This window comes from Grampus griseus (genome assembly GCF_964374135.1).
Source record: "Grampus griseus genome assembly, chromosome: 2".
In the NCBI taxonomy this organism is placed as follows: Eukaryota; Metazoa; Chordata; class Mammalia; order Artiodactyla; family Delphinidae; genus Grampus; species Grampus griseus.
This window is the reverse complement of record NC_139018.1, coordinates 143,399,616-143,417,272: the sequence shown is the minus strand read 5'-3', so window position 1 is coordinate 143,417,272 and position 17,657 is coordinate 143,399,616. Positions and strand designations below refer to the sequence as shown.

The 17,657-nt window shown below is 52.0% G+C and overlaps 1 protein-coding gene across 1 annotated transcript in view; it reads left to right on the top strand.

Annotated features, from left to right (window-relative positions):
• The window catches only part of CEMIP (cell migration inducing hyaluronidase 1), a gene marked incomplete at both ends in the record, with an annotated part of 71,161 nt that overhangs the window by 23,455 nt on the left and 30,049 nt on the right, over positions 1-17,657 (top strand). The window contains 2 exons of the mRNA XM_082648889.1: positions 8,144-8,319; positions 10,392-10,601. Coding sequence (XP_082505015.1) covers positions 8,144-8,319; positions 10,392-10,601 — 386 coding nt within the window. The remainder of the gene's footprint in view (positions 1-8,143; positions 8,320-10,391; positions 10,602-17,657) is intronic.

The window sequence follows — 17,657 nt, the reverse complement described above, 5'->3', positions numbered from 1 at the left end:
TTAGACTTCCTAGACCCCCACTTACAGGACAGCACCAAGCGAAGCAATTCCTAGTGATTGTTGGACCCTTGGGTCTTCACTGGGTGCCTTCTGCGTCTCCTGAGGACAATACATGTGGACAGGCCTTCTGGGATGCCAGGTGTCCTCTGGGACTCTTGTCAGGAGTGGCATTCAGACCATTTGAGGGGATGTCACTGCTCACTGTTTTTTGGTTTTGGTTTTGGTTTTGGTTTTGGCTTTGGTTTTTTTTGCGGTACGCAGACCTCTCACTGTTGTGGCCTCTCCCGTTGCGGAGCACAGGCTCCGGACGCGCAGGCTCAGCGGCCATGGCTCACGGGCCTAGCCTAAGTGACCCATGGAGCTGGGGCTGCCCTTGTGGCTTCTGGGAGGGTGAAAGCTTGCCTTTAAGGCCTTGCCTGCAGGGAGGTAGGAGGAGGGGCACCCTGGGAGGGGCACTTTGTTCTCACTGGCCCTCCTCTGCACCTCATTGTTGAGCACCCTAGACCTGGAGGGGAAATTTCATCTTGAGCAAGTCCTAATAGGGCAGCAGTGTGTGCCAAGAGTGACCCTGAGAATGAGGAAGCCGTGCGATCCTGGGGCACCCCCGCCTCGCCCAACGGCGTGGTTTGGGTGTGCATGATGGCGCGTTGCTGCAGGTGGCAATGTTTGGCCAACAGTTCCAGGGGCTTCATGAGGGCTGTGCAGGCTGGACAGAGGGTGAGACGGGGCTGCTCTGGGCCCTGAGTACCAAGGGAGGGAAGGGTAAGTGGAGAAGATGATGCATCCCCCTCAGGACCCTCCAAACGCCCCTGGTTTAGGACTACCTGTGTCTGTATCTCCAGCAGCTCCCCCACCCTGCCAAGCCCCTCCCTCCTTAAAGGTACTAGGCTCAGAGTGGACCATCTTGCTCAGAAGCTTTAGGGCGTACATGAAAACAGTGCCTCCTGGTGGACAGCGTCGGAAAAGCCCCAGGGAGGGGTATCTATGAGGCGCGCGCGCGCGTGTGCGTGTGTGTGTGTGTGTGTGTGTGTGTGCGCGCGCGTGTGTGTCTTTCTGTTTGTCTGGCTGTCCTAGGGAGGCTTACATTTCTCCTCTTCAGCTCCAAGCCCGTTCTCTGGCCCTCCATCCCCCACTGACACGGAGCAAGGACTCCACCTGCTTTGTTCTTTTCCATAACTGTGCCCCCCATCCAATTACCAATTCGTGTTCTCCTCCCCAGGCTGGCTGCAGAGAGGGACACAGCCCTCCTGGATCCTCCTTCCTCACTGCCCCCAAATTCCAGTAAACAGGCCTTTTTGCAGAACGATTTTCTGACGAGAAACAGATGGGGGTAACAAAGTCATGAAAATGTGTGAATCATCTAAAAAAATATTTCAAGGTTTTGCCAACCACAGTGTGATTTTCAACACCTCCTGACATGGCAATTAGAAATCTCCTCCTTATGATTCTTAAGCTGAATCTTATGTAATCGTTTAAAATAAATACATCCTTCGTCAGTAAAAAAGAAAAAGAAAAAAGAAATCCCCTCAATTTTCTACCCTATTTTCATTCTCAACTTCCCACTTTGTTTTATAAGCCCCCCATCACACACTTTGAAGTACTACTACTAATTAGTATTAACATTGTTTGAGTTTCCCGTGATACGCTAAAGCACTTTACGTAAACCGACTTGCTCACTCTTCATGACAACCTGACAAGGCGGGTGCTACTGTTTTCTCCATGACATAGATGAGGAAACTGATGTCCGTGGAAATTAAACATCTAGACTCATGCTTTCCAATATGGTAGTCAGCAGCCACATGGGGCTGTATAAATTTAATTGAAACTAATAAAAATTCCATTCCTCAGTCCTGCAGCACATATTTCAAGAGTTCACTGGCCACATGTGGCTAGTGGCTACCATATCGGACAACATGGACTAGAGCATTTCCATCATCTCAGAACTTTCTAGTGAGGGCTGCTGGTATAGACCAAGCAAGTCTACTTGGTCGATCTGAGCCAGGATTCAAACTCAGAGCTCTCTGGCTCGAAGGTGATATGTTCTGTTTCATCCTTCCTCCAGGAGGGACCCTGTTCCCAACTTCTTCTCTCAAAGATGACTGGACTGGAGGAGGGATCTGGGAGCTCTGTAGTTTAAATTTGCCTTTCTGGGACCCTCCAGCCTAAGTCCCTCTGGGCTTGTCCTCGTGGTCTGAGAAGGGCAGACCGCACTGCCCCCTCCTGCAGAAACCCTGGGCCCTGCTGGGTCTGAGCCACACGTACAGGGGTCTGTTTCTCCCACTGGAAGATCCTTGATGTTTTACCCTTCTCGACTCCGGAGTGTTTAGTGCCATGCTTGCCCTGTAGAGAGGGCTCGGAAGAGGGCAGATTGTGGAACCGGGCCTGTCGTAGGATGAGTACTTGGAAGGGTCGATGTTTTATTCCTGTGTGGGGCAACTGTGTAGAGTCCTTGTGCATCCCATGCCTTCCCCACCCCTCATCTGTGCTCATGGCCCTTGTGGATTATTCGGGACAAATCTGGCTTGGCCGCGTCTGCTTTCCCCTGGTTGGCCTTCCTGTATCAGAGCCTGGAGACAGAAGGGAGGGGTGGAGGCCGCGTGGGAGAATTCCACAGACAGGGTGGGATGCTGGGAAAGCGGGGTGCACAGCTTCCCTGGGACAGTGGCCTGGGAGTGGGCTGTAACTGCAGCAGCGGGACAGATAAACTGGCGGTAAGGTTTGTAAAATCCTGATAGAGAGCCCCACGTAGGGGAAGGAGGCGGTGGGACCGGAATATTCTTTCAGCTCTCAATCCGTCTTACTGAGTCTGCTCCCAGGAGTCTAATCAGCACAGTTGTCCATCTACCTGGAAGTCAGCCCTACCCCCGGCTGCTTTTCCCCGTGGAACAAAGAAAGCTGTGGAACCTGTTCTCTTGCATGCCCATCATTATAGGTGTGAAGCTAGCGGTGGGAGCCCTGGGTTCCAGCCTTCACTTGGGGACAGCTGCATGTGTCACTTCTGTCACACTAGCCCCCTACTATGCCCTCGGGGCTGTTCCAGGCACATTCCATGGATTAACTCATTTCACAGCCATAGCTACCTTTCGAGATATGTGCTATTGTTATCTCCATTATATAGATAAAGGGTCTGACGTTCAGGAGCTTAAATAATGTGTTCAGGGACTCACGGCTATGATCTGAGTCAGAATCCCACCCAGACAGCCTGGCTGCAGAGCCACAGTCCTCCGCATCTGTGCATCTGTCCCACCTCTCCAGTTGTGTTGAGACTGGGTCCCCGAGGAAGGCCCTCTGGCCACCCACAGGAACAGGAGCCTCTGGTCAGCACCCTGCCTGGACACCACTTTTTTTTTTTTTTTTTTTTTGGTCGCGTCGCACGGCATGTGGGATTTTAGTCCCCGACCAGGGATCGAACCCGCACGCCCTGCATTGGAAGCTCAGTGTCTTAAACACTGGAACCTCCAGGGAAGTCCCTGGACGCCATATTTTACGGGGGGGATGCTGACAAATTGAGAGGAGCCTCCTGAACTCTGAAACGTGTACACTTTGAGGGATGGTTGGAAATCTGGAGGTGCATAGCCTAGAGATGCGGAGGCTTGGCCTGGTTTCCTGGCTCCCCCAAGCACCGTGGAGACCCCAAGATGCAAAGGCTCATGCTGAGGGTTAGTCGGGGAAGACTTCACTGAGAAGGAGCCACCAGAGCTGGATCTTGAGGGACAAGGTGATTTGCTCCGTGGACGAATGGAGGAGGCTGTCCCAACTAGAGAGAGCAGCTTCGATAAAAGCTGAGATGTGAACGAGCAGAAGCTTGCTCGGGGAATGATGGGTGGCCGGGTCTGGCTGGAGCAGAAGGGGACGTGTGGGAGTGATGGCGGGTAAGCCCACAGGAATTGGGGTTTTACTCTGTCCATGCTGCGGGCGGCTAGGCAGCTCTGTGCCCCCCGGAGCTGCATGGGAAGCTCCTTTCCCGCACCTCTGGCTGGTAGGACAGAGCTTGTTGCTCCCTGTAGCCTCTTCTGTAACGTGCTGAGCCCTGGGTGGCGGGGCTCGGGGGGACATCCTTTTGGGAAGCAGGCTCTATGCTGTGCCTCTCGGGACCAGACCCTCAGGCCCCCATCGCTTGCTTTGGCAAGTTCACCTCTGAACTGCCTCTAGGGCTCTGGCAGGCAGCGCTCGCTTCTGCACCCCAAGAACGGTCCCGGGTGGCTTTGCTCGGTTGAGGAAGCCTTTGGAAGTTTTTCTGGGTGTTGCCAGGAGAGCTGTTCATTGGGGGGTCCACTAGTGAAGAGGCCTGGGTCCACCGTGCCCAGAGGCATGAGGCCTGGAAGACCAGGAACCTGCAAGTACTTGGGGAAAGATGCCCAGCTCTGGGAAAAAAGAAGGGTCCATTTCTACTGACCCACTTACCTGCAGGGAGTGTTCTGAGCTGGGTGGTTCGGGAGACTAGGGAAAGCGGGGGGCTCTCCGAGCACAGCCTGCCTATCAGGGGATCCTGCGTGGGGAAGCAGCGGCCGGGCTCCAGGACCTCGGCTGTGCTTTAGTCACTGGGAGGAACCCAAGCAGAGCATGACCTTGGAGCAGACACAGGAGCTCCTGAGCTGGAGGCCGCCTGCTGACTACCCCCTGGCGGCAGGTCCTCCCCGAGAGAGAGGGAAGGCAGTGCACCCCCAGTGGCTGGCATGAGAGATCACTGCTGCCTGGACGCAGGTGACATGCTCAGCCCTCGAAGTCAGAGTCAAGGGTCCACGGAGAGTAAAGAGGTGCTGGAAAGACAGGTGTCACGTTTCAGGTGCTTATGGCGAAGGTCCAGGCCCATGGCACTCACTGGGTCCCAGAGCCAGAGCCTGGTGGTGAAGAGAAAGTGTCCCCAGCACCAGTCGTAAGGGCTTGAAAGGGCATCCCATCCTGGGGGCCGCGTCCCCCCATCCTCGCCCTGTCTCCACCAGGCCGGCCCTGAGCACCGTCTGCCTTCCGTTTCCTCAAATGTGAAGTTAGCAAGCTGGCCTAAGTGACGGCAGAAAGCCATTCCGGGTCCTTCCGGGTCTGACTGTCTATCCTTAGATGCAGTTATGATCGATGCTCAGTGTGTCAGTCGCTGGACCTTGGGTGTTCAGGGCTGGCACGCGTGGGAGTCTCTTTCCTTGTCAGCATCAGACGCTGCTCTGGGTGCTGGGGTCACTCAGAACCCAGGGCAAAGCTCTTTTTGCAGAAGACCCTAACCTCCCCCCAACCCGAGGGCCTCGTAACTGGCTGTGTAAAGGCCCCAGAGCCGATGGGCAGAGGACGAGCCAGGGGTGGGAGAGAGGCTCCTGCATGGGTGCTAGAGGGGACTCTGCTTCTGGACCTTAAAACTGGACAGACTCGTGGCCCTGTGACCCAAACCAGAAGCCACAGTGGGATGTGCTGGAGGATGAGGCACCGCTATTCTGCAGCACTAACTTGTTTTAAACTCTTTCCACTGGTTGATGTCAGGACCCTGAATGAGACTTAAGGCCTGACAGCCGCCTATCCATGGCATCCCTTTGACAGGGGACACAGACCTTCGGCTCAGGGGATAACAGTAAATTCCAGTAAATAGACTCTTTGAAAAGTTAATTTTTTTTTATTACCTGAGACTTTTTAAAAGAGGGACTCTGTTATAGACTAACAGCCCTCAAAGGTGTCCACGTGCTAATCTTTGGCAACTGGGAATGTGTTACCTCATGTGGCAAAAGGGACTTTGCAGATGTGATTAAGGCTCACGAGATGGGGGGTGAACCCGGATTATCTGGGTGGGTTCAGTGGAATCAAAACGGTCCTTAGGCTTCCCTGGTGGCGCAGTGGTTGAGAGTCCGCCTGCCGATGCAGGGGACACGGGTTCGTGCCCCGGTCCGGGAGGATCCCACATGCCGCGGAGCGGCTGGGCCCGTGAGCCATAGCCGCTGAGCCTGCGCGTCCGGAGCCTGTGCTCCGCAATGGGAGAGGCCACAACAGTGAGAGGCCCGCGTACCACAAAAAAAAAAAAAAAAAAAAAGGGTCCTTAAAAGGAGGGGTACAGGAGGGTCAGAGTCAGATGTGATGACATAGCAGATTGGAGGAAGGGGCCACCAGCCGAGGAGTGCTGGCAGCTGCAAGGGTCTGCAAAAGGCCAGGAACTGGTTCTCCCCTGAGCCCCTGACGGGACCAGCCCTGGCAACTCCCTGACTGCTGACCCAGTGAAATGGATTTTGGACTTCTGACCTCCAGGACTATCAGAATAGAAATTTCTGTTGTTTTAAGCCACTGAGTTTGTGGTAAGTTGTTACAACAGCCAGAGGAGGCAAATACCGATTCCAAAGGGAATATTTTCTCAGCTTTGCCGTGCACCCGTCTCACATCTTAAACTGAGATGCTTCAAAGAAACCACCATCTCCCTGAGTCTGCAGAATTCCAGAACAACAAACATCCTTTAAAAGGCTGCAGAGCCACCCACGGGATGTAAGCTGGGTGAAGGGGTGGGCAGGGAAGCCAGCGCTCCTTGGGGATGAGAGAGCAGGGTGAGGTCACCATCAGTGGGTGCTGCTCAGGGCTTTTATAACCACAGCCTTTGCACGTGGGCACGAGTGGTGTCACGGGGCTGAGCCGTGCCTTGTTGCTCAAGTCAAGTGAAAGCCCAGTGGTTCAGGCTGCGAATCGACATGAGAGGTTGTTGCTGTCTCTACAATTACATCATCAAAAAGAAGAGAAAGCACCTACCAGGCAGGTCAGCATTCTCAGGGACCAGATGAATCTAGAGGCAGCCTGAGGTCTCTTTATTCCAGAGAAGAGTTTGGGATTGTTGTGGAGGTGACGATCAAAGACAGTTCCAAAGTTCCAAACTCCCGTCACCCTGCACCTTTCTTTTTTTTTTTTTTTTTGCGGTACGCGGGCCTCTCACTGTTGTGGCCTCTCCCGTTGCGGAGCACAGGCTCCGGACGCGCAGGCTCAGCGGCCATGGCTCACGGGCCCAGCCGCTCCACGGCATGTGGGATCCTCCCGGACCGGGGCATGAACCCGTGTCCCCTGCATCGGCAGGCGGACTCTCAACCACTGCGCCACCAGGGAAGCCCATGATTGTTAGTTTTTAAACATAGGAAGGCCTAATTGTAAAGCAGCTATACTCCAATAAAAAAAACTTCCAGAAAAATTATAACATCAAGAAAAAAATAAAGATAGGAAGGCCTAGACGAGTCTCAAAACAGAACATGAACCCAAATGAGGGATGAAATGAAGCTACTAGCAGGGGAGGGCTATTGGATTCAAGGCTCTTGAGCTTATGGGAGGGGCTGGGGCTGAGGTCAGTGGTACGAGAGAGAGAGCATCCTCTCCTCCAAGGCCAGCGAGAGGGAGGGAGGTCGTGGTGAGGTCAACACAGAGTGGGGTGCAAGCTTTCTTTCATTGTTCTATATGCTACCATAGTGGCATCCAGAGCCCGGCAGTGCTGGACACAGAAGCTCCAATCTAGTTCTTTCTAGAAAATTCAGTTGTAGACACACACTCTACAGGAGGTTGAGGAGAACGTAGATTTGCCGACTTCAGCAGAATATGGATCTGCACTGCTTTAAAGCATTGGCTCTCAAGAGAGGGTTTGTTTTGTGTCTGTAAGACTCCCAACGGGTAGGCGGTCCAGGGCGTGAGCTCTGTGGGATCATCCAGAGATTGGGTTTCTTCTCTCACGTTGCTCTGCCACCTCCAGATGGGCGAGGCTGGCCCACCAACAGCGTCCATATCCCAGCCCTATGGTAGAGTAGGAGCGACCTGAAGGGTGCACACGTTCCTTCTGCTATCCTGTGACCACACTGACCTGCAGGGAGGCTGGGAAATGTGGCTGTCCCGGAGAGCCTTGTGTCTAGCTAAAATAGAAGATTCTAGTACGGACAAGCAAGAAGAGGGGACAGAAATGGAGGGAGAAATAGTCATTTTTGCCATGGGCTTCAGACATAAGCATGCATGGCTGTGAATCCTGCCTCTTCACTCAGGCAAGTCATTTCACCTCCCTGGGCTTCGTTCTTCTATAAAATGGGACTCGGGGCCGCGGGGACCACCATGCACCACGTGAGCAGCGGAAGCACCTGGCTTCCAGGGCCCTGGAAGACAGTGGGCACACGCAGTACCTCTGATTTCCCACTTCCCCTCCTTTCTGCCCTAGGGAAACCAATGTACCTGCACATTGGGGAGGAGGTAGATGGTGTGGACATGCGGGCCGAGGTTGGGCTCCTGAGCCGGAATATCGTGGTGATGGGGGAGATGGAGGATGAATGCTACCCCTACAGCAACCACATCTGCAACTTCTTTGACTTCGACACCTTTGGGGGCCACATCAAGGTATGAGTCTGCCTGGCTGAGGCCATCAACCCAACTAGGAGGATTCCAGCGATGCCAGCCTATAGGCAGGGATTCTAGGTAGGAAAGGGGATGGAGGGGCAAAAGGTAGGACCAAGGGAAGGGTACCTTTCTGGAAATTGGAGGGGTCTTATGTACTATCCCTCTGTGTGCAATTCCATCTGTCCATACTTGGGAACAAGAGAGATGACAGAGGAACGTCTCTTACCCTGCAGTCACATGGCACGTGTCACACTGCCTTCCTGATTTTCAACTTTCAATCATAGCTTTCGTTCCCTTTCTTCATTGTCTAACCCTGGCCACTTCCTAAAAGAACGGGCATTTAACTCACAGAAACTTGCATTTGCAATAGATCCATTAAAATACAGATAAGATGGGGACTTCCCTGGCGGTCCAGTGGTTAAGACTCTGTGCTCCCACCACAAGGGACGTGGGTTCGATCCCTGGTTGGGGAGCTAGGATCCCGCATGTTTCATGGCGCGGCCAAAGAAAAAAACAAAAACAAAAACCAGAGAAGATGATAAACAGGGGAGAAGAACTAGAAGTTCTAGCGTTACATTTACCTGTGAGTTTCCTGGTGGAGACTCAAGACCAAGACAGATATGATGAGCTGCAGAGTTCTCATTGCGCAGTGAAAGAAAATGGTACCAATTCGTTGGAGCTCATGTTTTCCTAGCATTCAACTCAAAGAGGAATTCCTTTTGCATCTCTCTGTGAGGTGCCTTTATCTGGCATGTTAAATATCAGACGACACCCCAATGTTCTTCACGAGGTCATTGCTTCCAATGATTTGAGATTAAAGCTGGTAGAATAACAATATTACCTTGGTGTTCTGTAAAGACAGTTCTTTAGAAGTTAAAATCATATGCTTTAAGGATGAGACTTTCTGGTAATCTAACTGAAAGGAATAATTGAGTGAAACTTACAGAGTTCATAATGGGGGACCTACTGGCATAGGTAAGACCATTTTTTCTGTCATACGGGCCTAATATAAGATTTCTAGCATTCCTGGCCCCTGCTCGTTAAATGCTAGCAGTGCTTCCCAGTCATTGCAACCTCCAAAAACTCTTCTCTGTATTTCCAGTCCGTTTCAAGGGATGAGATGGGGACAGAGTTGGTGGTGTAATCTTCATCTGAGAAACTCATTAGGGAGACTAAAGCAGAAATAGCAGGTTTATGTTACGCAAGCTGCTGCAACCCCATTTCCCATGTTGAGAGTAATCCCTAAGTGATCAGAGCACTCCTTCCCACTTTGCCCAAACTAGGCCTCAGAATCATTCTTAACACAGCTCTCAGGGCAGCCACTACTGGAGTTGGCGTTCCAGCTGACACCTATTTTTGGAAGGCATGGTTAGCCTGTCCTTAAGTCATCCTTCTCTAGTAGAAGTTAGCTGAACTCAGCTTGGGACAGGAATCATTTTTGAACTGTGCTTTTCTGGTGAGCTCCTGGAGTGTAGACACTGAGTGTGATCAGGTGGTTCCTTTGGAATGTGTAGGAATGGCTCTGGGTATACTATGACGTGAGCATGTGAAGCATCCCACAACTCACACTGACAAAGACCCCGAGCTCAGCATCCCCTTCTTACAGCCAGGAGAGGGCCTCAGATGGTGGACCAAGCACGGGCTCTTACTGCCCCGAGGTCCAGCCTGTCCTGGATTCCCCAACCGTCCTAGGGCATGCTGTTTGCCAGTCTCCCCCGGATTACCTCAGGGTTATCCCTTTCTTATAACACTCAGTGGCTTAGGAGGTAGGAAAAGAGGGTTGAGGCAAGCCCCAGCCGCTGCACGGTCCCGCTGCACCTCTTGATTCCAAGCAGTTCATTGCCTTGCAACATTCCTATGTTATTAGCAGCAGCCTGTCTCCCTTGAGGTGGGAAGAGTCAGGCGTCTTAACCCATTTGCGGAGAATGTCTTTCGTTCACTGAGTACCCGAGGTGGGGATCAGCAAAGCACACTGAAGACGACACGTGTGCATTTCTGGAGAGTGGGCAGCAGCGAGGGGTATCAGGGAGCATCTCATGGACTCCTTCTGACTCTGGGCTCTCCTCTCCCAGTTTGCACTGGGGTTCAAGGCCGCACACCTGGAGGGCGTGGAGCTGAAGAACATGGGCCAGCAGCTGGTGGGTCAGTACCCAATTCACTTCCACCTGGCGGGCGATGTGGATGAAAAGGGAGGCTACGACCCGCCCACGTACGTCAAGGACCTCTCCATCCACCACACGTTCTCTCGCTGCGTCACTGTCCACGGCTCCAATGGCTTGTTGGTGAGCACATCCTTCCCGGGGAAGCCAGGGATCCAGAGCCCCTTCACCCTCTCATCCCTTCCCTGCATGCCGGTCTGCTCGCTGCTGGGCCCAGGGACCGTTAGCAGTGGCAGCATGCTTAGATCTAGTCACTTGGTCCAGGGCCACTGGGGCTTGAGCTCAGATTTTAGAACAGTATCAATTGAGAACAGGTCACTGACCAAAGAAGGAGGAGAAAATAGGGGTGTATCTTTGCCAAAGGCACCAGGCTACAGAGATGGGTGAGCAATTAGTGGTCACTGGGAGTCTAGCTCTTGCTGCACCTTGGTTTCCCCAAGGATCGTTCCATGACTGTGTGCCACGGCAAATCTGTTAACTGCAGACAAGGCAGGGGTCACGCCAAGACTCTGTACTGTGGCATCTGCCTGACAGGCTTGAGGTAGTGGCAGCAGTGGCCCTTTTCCCTTTTCTTCTGTTGAACCAAGTGTCATCAGAGCAAGCACTCCTGGGAGAAACGCCTTCATTAGTAAATTGGTGTGTGTGTGTGTGTGTGTGTGTGTGTGTGTGGCTTGTCTTGATTTGCACAGATCATTTTTACACTAAAGTGATCCTTCTTTAAATGAATTCAACTTATATCCTCCATAAATTTTTCAAGCTGGACATTACCAAATGCCCTGAATCCAGTTTGTGTTTGGTTTGGTTTATGTCACGTTTAGAGAAGCATTTGATAATTTTACACGAAGTGGAACTTTCTTTCAATGCACTAAGCTCATATCCTCTATGAACTTTTAAGCTGGATGGCACGAAACGGCATCCAGCAAACTGAACCTGGTGGCCAGACGTGCTTTGCTTGCCTTAAGTGTTTCAAGAACCATTTGAATTAGTTTTCATCATTTAGAAATGTAGAGATTTCACATAAAAGTCTGCATTCTTGGCTTCTCTTAAAAAGTAGTTGGAATTGGCAACACGAGACCCACATTCTTGCCTGGCAACAATGGATTCAGACAAAGTCATAGCACCCCACCAAGCTGGGCTTATGCTCTCTGGTTTACGCCATGCCCACCACTTCCTAGTACCCTACAGTAAATGCCCCAGGCAGGGCCACTCATCTCGTTGCCTGTTGGCCTCCGTGGGCATTTGAGTCTGTGACCCCTGCTTTAATCCAAACATAAGGAGCTTCCCGCCACGCCTACGGGGATAGGAAGATGAGGAAGCCTGTCAGTGTGTGGCGGGTGAAGCCACTTTCAGGTCTATTCAGTGTGCTCCTACAAAGGAATGCCTGCTGTGGCTGTGTTTTCAGTGCTCTGACTTAAAACCCACCGAGTATAAAGAAGAGAGCACTGGTTTGGGGGCACAGTCTAGAAGGGCCTGGTCCACAGGTCATGGGCTGTGGACCTCGGGCAAGTCGCTTACCTTCTCTCAACCTCAGCTCCCTCCTCCATCAGGTTGGGGACATAACACCAAACACATAGGGCTCTGAGGGGCCAGCGCCACGAGGGAGACCCAAGACCCGGTGCCCTGCCCGCTGGGCTCACGTGCAAATGTTGGCTAGGAACCAGGGCCGGTTCCCCCAGCAGCAGGGTAGAGGGTTGCAGCTGGAGTAGTTGCTGGGAGACATGGGATTATTTTTCGGGTCCAAGAAAGAGGCAAAGGGAGATGTTTTCTGGCAAAAGCAGAAAGATAACAGGATTTCGAATAAATTCGGAAGGTTAGGGATGCAGTAGAAGACACAGGATGAACTTGGGCTCTGGAGCCAGACACTGTGGGTTCCCATCTGGTTGCCACTTCCTAGCTGTGTGACCTGGGTCAGGTCGTCTCCGTGCCTCTGTTTCCTCTTCTGTAAGATGGGGAGCAAAGGACACGGACATGCCGTGCCAAGGGGCCTGGCCCAGGTTGGGCCCTGGAAGCAGGCGTCTGGTGGTCCCGTTCGCTCGCGCGGTGTGCCGAGTGAATGCACGGAAGGCAGTTGGTGACTGAGCTGAGAACACGTGCCGAAAAGAACAGCGTAGAGTTGGTGAGGAGACACCCCAGTTCTGAGCCTTAGGAGCTTGACCTGCTTTAAGCATTTGTTCTGAAGTTTTGTCCTTAAGTTTAACTTAAATTCGACTATGTCTAATGTTCCTCGAGAGAAAAATATGAAGGTTACGAGAAGTCTGTAACTCCAGATCCGGGTTGATTTGAGTGGAAGCTGTTCTGAACCTCTGGGCAATCACGTGCGCGCACACACACACACACACGCACACACACACATACTTGCCCTGTGGACATAAGGCTGTGCTTTCCCACCCACTTGCTGTGTGATGATCTTGGGCAAGCTATTTAGTCACGTAGGTCTTCAGTTTCCTCATATGTGCTGTGCAGAACAGGATGGCAATCCCCCATGGCTGTTCGGTTAGAAACTATAATATGCGATACTTTGGGCCATCTTAGTAATACAGACCTTCCTCTGAGCAGTGATCCCAGGTCTCACGGGCTCGTGTAGGGGGAGGCAGGGCCAGAAAAGTGCTGGGGGTGGAGCCAGAGGGCCCTCATCAGGGCAGCGCTGCAAGGGAGCATCTCTGTGCACATGCAGGCTGGGGAGAGGTGGGGAAAGTTAGCACAGGCCAGGCGTCCAAGTTCATGGATATGGGCAACGGACGGAGAGCGGTGTGGGGGGCATGGAAGGCAGGGGGCGAGGAGTGGCCATGGGAACTGGTACCTCCGGAACAGCCAGGTGGGTGAGTTGCACCCACGGCAGAGATAGATTTTTGGAGCCAGAGCTTTGGACAACTCAGGACCCGAAGACCCCGCCTACCAAAGCCTTCCTCCTGTCTGGCCGCCAGGGATGCCAGTCACCAGACGGGGAGGGCGCATCCCTCAGCTCCCTGGGTGTCGTCCAGACGCCAGGTGGCCCAGGTGCTTTGCACAGGCCTTGCCGAGGCGCCAGCACAGCCTTATCTCGATGGCCACGCGGGGCTCCGGCCACACTCCGCTCAGGCCCGCGCTCGGCGGCCAAGCTGGTGCTTAGGACCTGGAGCGTGCAGATCTCTGTGGCCTTTCAAGGGGAAACCAAACAGCCATGGCTTAGAATCTCAACGACGTACGCGCCTCTGCATCTCTGAGCCAAAGGGGCAGCAGGATAACGGAGGGCGTTCTGTGCCTTTCTCTGAGAGCCGCACCCCTGGACGGGAGTTGGGGTGTTAGGGATCACCTCACCCTATAAAGGCTCCATCACTGGGGCAGACAGTTCCGGGTTCAGAAAGGCTGCCTTGGGAGCTGCACTCCCTCCACCAGGATTTCACATTTGCTTCCTTTGTTTTGGCTCTAAGGATTTACCCACGGCTATGTTTAGAAAGATGTTTTTAGCTGATGGGATGAAAGGAGGCCAACAGCAGACAAAGACTGTTTTCTCATTTAGAGAGCAGAGGCCACTCAGTAACATCGTGAATGCCTTTTCCCTCACGCCGTCCCCAATCCGGAGGTACCCTAGACCCCAGACAGGCAGTCACTGGCTTGTTGGAAAAGGGAGTTCCTATGTGTGCCCAGCTGGGAGGTGCTGCCCCACCTCACCACTGCTAGACACGCACTGGTACCCCCATCCTCAGAGAACAGCCTCCCTCATCCCCACCTCCTCCTGGGGCGGCCCACCTTTGGTCTTTCCCTTTCTTCACCACCAACTTTTGGAAGGAGTGATCTGAACTTAAGATTTCTGCCAGCATCTGTTACTCAACAAAAATGTGGGCTTTGCAACTTTTGTTCCCCTGAGCCCTGGTGACAGCTCTCAGTTATGTAACTCCACACACTAGCGCTCAGCTCCTGCCCTGCAAGCCCACTGCCCCCTGCTCCCTCCTCATCCGACTCACCCTTTCCCATGGTGACAGTCAACTAGCGAGGTTAAAAGGATAAAGTCGTAGCAACCTGTGTTCTAATCCTGCCAGTGTGAACTTGACTGACGGATACTTTCTCAGCCTCAGTGTCCTCCTGTGTAAAGTGAGGGTGATGATAGAGCCCATCTCAAAGGCTTTGGGGGAACCTTAAAGCAGGTAATGCATGTGACATACTTAGCAATGATATTAGATAGTATTGTCGCTGTGCCTCTTTCCCTGTGTTCTGTGTAAACCTCACTGGTTCCGTGAGATAGTGGTAGGTATCCCTCCCAGCACACAGAGTAAACCCAATAATTAAATGACCTTGGCAAACACTGAGTATGTGCCTTTCCTCCCCATTTTAGGGATTCACCGTGCATGCTGGCATTGTCAGGGTTGCAGTGAAAATGCATTTAATGCTGGTGATCCTAGCAATGTCAAAACTCATTTCACTGCAGAGCCCTTTATTCACACAACCTTGCCTTTCACAGAGTTAGTGTTCTACAAAGCAGAGCCTGGGAAATGCCTTTCCTGATACTGACACTGTTGACGGTGTCCTTCTTGAAACTGGGGGAGTTTGCACCAAAGCTCCGGGATGCTGGCAGATGGGGGGCAAAGGCTGCCTTCAAAGGAAGGGGCTACTGCACATTATCTGCGGGGTGGACAGCTGTGGGTGTAAGATGGGCTCACGCTACATCTTACTGTGTGTTTCTGAGCTCTGAGGCAGGGCACGGGGGTCACCTAAGTGTTCCTTCCTGGGAAACAATGAATCCATTCCAGTTCTCTTGAGAAAGGTAAAAAAGACTCCGGTACGGATTCTGCCTGTTTTCTCCTCTTTTCCTTTTTTACGGCAGAGTGGATGGGAGAAGTAAACATGTCCTGTCTTTCTTTCTCACCTCATTCACTGCTCCAGATGTGTTACCTCCAGTAGCAGGCCAGGATGTCCTCCAGTAGCAGCCAGGATGTCCTCCAGTAGCAGCCAGGATGTCCTCCAGTAGCAGCCAGGATGTCCTCCAGTAGCAGCCAGGATGTCCTCCAGTAGCAGCCAGGATGTCCTCCAGGAGCAGCCAGGATGTCCTCCAGTAGCAGCCAGGATGTCCTCCAGGAGCAGCCAGAATGTCCTCAACAGCTGCCACATTGACTATGCAGGGGGCGCCCTACATGGATTGCAGCCAGTCCTCAAGCCCTCCAGCCTTAGGGAGACACCTTCCCTTTGGCTTTCCACTAAAGAGGACTGGAGCTCCTTTACCTCTTTGGTGGGAAACTCAGTGCCCTCTGTCCCAGTCTCAGAGTTCTGGGGATTGTGGGCGAGGCTTCTGTTTTCCCTGGTTTCCCCTTTTTCCAGTTTCTTGAATTCGGTCTCACTCATTTCTTGCTCCATGAGCTGCTCTCATCTCTCCTTCCCTCCTGAGCCCAAATGAGGAACCCAGACTCCTGGGCTTGTTTCCCCACAAAGTTTCACTGGCCAGGGCTTCCGCTGGCAGAGTGGGAAAGAGATGGGAAGGAGGTAGGGGTGCATGATAGGTCAGCACAGAAATCAACTGGAAATGGAGAAACAGGTCCCTCTTCTTAAAAACCCTCTCCTCCCCTCCCCTCCACCTGGCTGTGGGGGTCCTTCCTTCTCCTCCCCCACTGCTCCTGGGCCGCCTTAAAAACTCATTCTAGGGACTTCCCTGGCAGTCCAGTGACTAGGACTCTGCGCATGAGTTCAATCCCTGGTTGGAGAACTAAGATCCCACATGCCACACAGCGGGGCAAAACAACAACAAAAAACACATTCTTCTCCTTATTAGGCAGAGTGATTGGGTTCTCCGTCTCCTTTCCCAGCTTCTATTTGCATATTCAGAAACTCATTAACACACCCTGCAAAGCAAATTACCACCTACTCCAAGGCTCTTTTCTTTAGCAGCTCAAGAAAAAAAAAAGAAAAGAAAAATAGAAAAGAAAAGTAAACAGCAGAAGCTCAGAAATTACAGTCTTTCTTTTAATAGGATCCTGTTTGTAGCCAGGTTTCTCACTAAGATGAATTATATCATACCCACCCTAGAAGGCAGAATCAGACATACAGTTCATCTCTGTGTGTATTTGTTTTAAACAGTAATTTCTTGTTCGTACTGTGTACGGGTTTCAGGGGGAAGTCATCACTTGGGGTGACTCTATGCCCTGATTTGCAAAGAACAGTTCCATTTTACGCCTGCTATCCCAGATGAATGACTAACGGTACCCCCTTTCCCTCTCGATAATGTCCTGGTTCAGACAGTAAACTAAATGGTCACCCTAATTGAAGCAGTTTCTGAGAGCTGGGGAGTTTCATCCTTCACAATGTCATGCCTAGACTCCACCTAACAACAGCTGAAGACTTAAAACAGCTCTCAGGAATCGTTTTCATGATTGTCAGTCATAAGGGAATATGTCCAGAAGGACAAAGGGAAAATACAGTTTGTGCAAGAGAATGGCAGGGAGCTTACACGCTGCTTCTGGATAGCATGCGAGGGGATTCAGTGAGCACCCGTAAGTCCATACGTATGTGTCTGTTCATCCAGCTACTCACTATCTACCTATCTATCTGTCATCTCTGTCTGTCCATCTCAAGCTATGTCACAGTTTAAGTATCTAATTCTGGGAGATGTTCTAAGGAAGAACAATCGTACAGTGTCAGAGCTGGAAGGGATTTCAGAAGTCCCCCTAAGGACACTCAGGCAAATGACACCACAAGTTTGTGATGAACTTGAACTTGTGTCTTCTACTCCCAGCCCAGGGCTTTCTTCGACCTTATCATGCTTCTCTCTGGACTCTGTATGCCACCTCACCCCACTACTAACGAGAAGCAAGAAATGCAACACAAGATGGGAGGTTTCTTTTCTGGTGCTGTTGAGAATTGATTAGGACACAGGTTTTGGATCAGACAGATGGAGAAGCAAGTCTCAATCCGTCCTTGCAAGAGAAGTGACTCGGGCAGCTTTCTAAGTCTCGGTGCTATCAGTAGAAAGGGAATAGTAGTTTCGATGAGGATTAAATGAGATAATATGTGTAAAACATTTCACAGTAAACAGTAGTTATTTTTATTCCTTTCCAAAAGGGCTTTTCTCTCCAGAGCACACCTCAAGGGGCCTGGAGGGAATTTCTTATTCAGGCATTTGTTAGAATAAGAATGTACCCAATTCATTACTCACTTGCATTCAAAGAGGACACCCAAAGTGTGATCCAGACGGCGGGCACCTGCGTGCCTAGG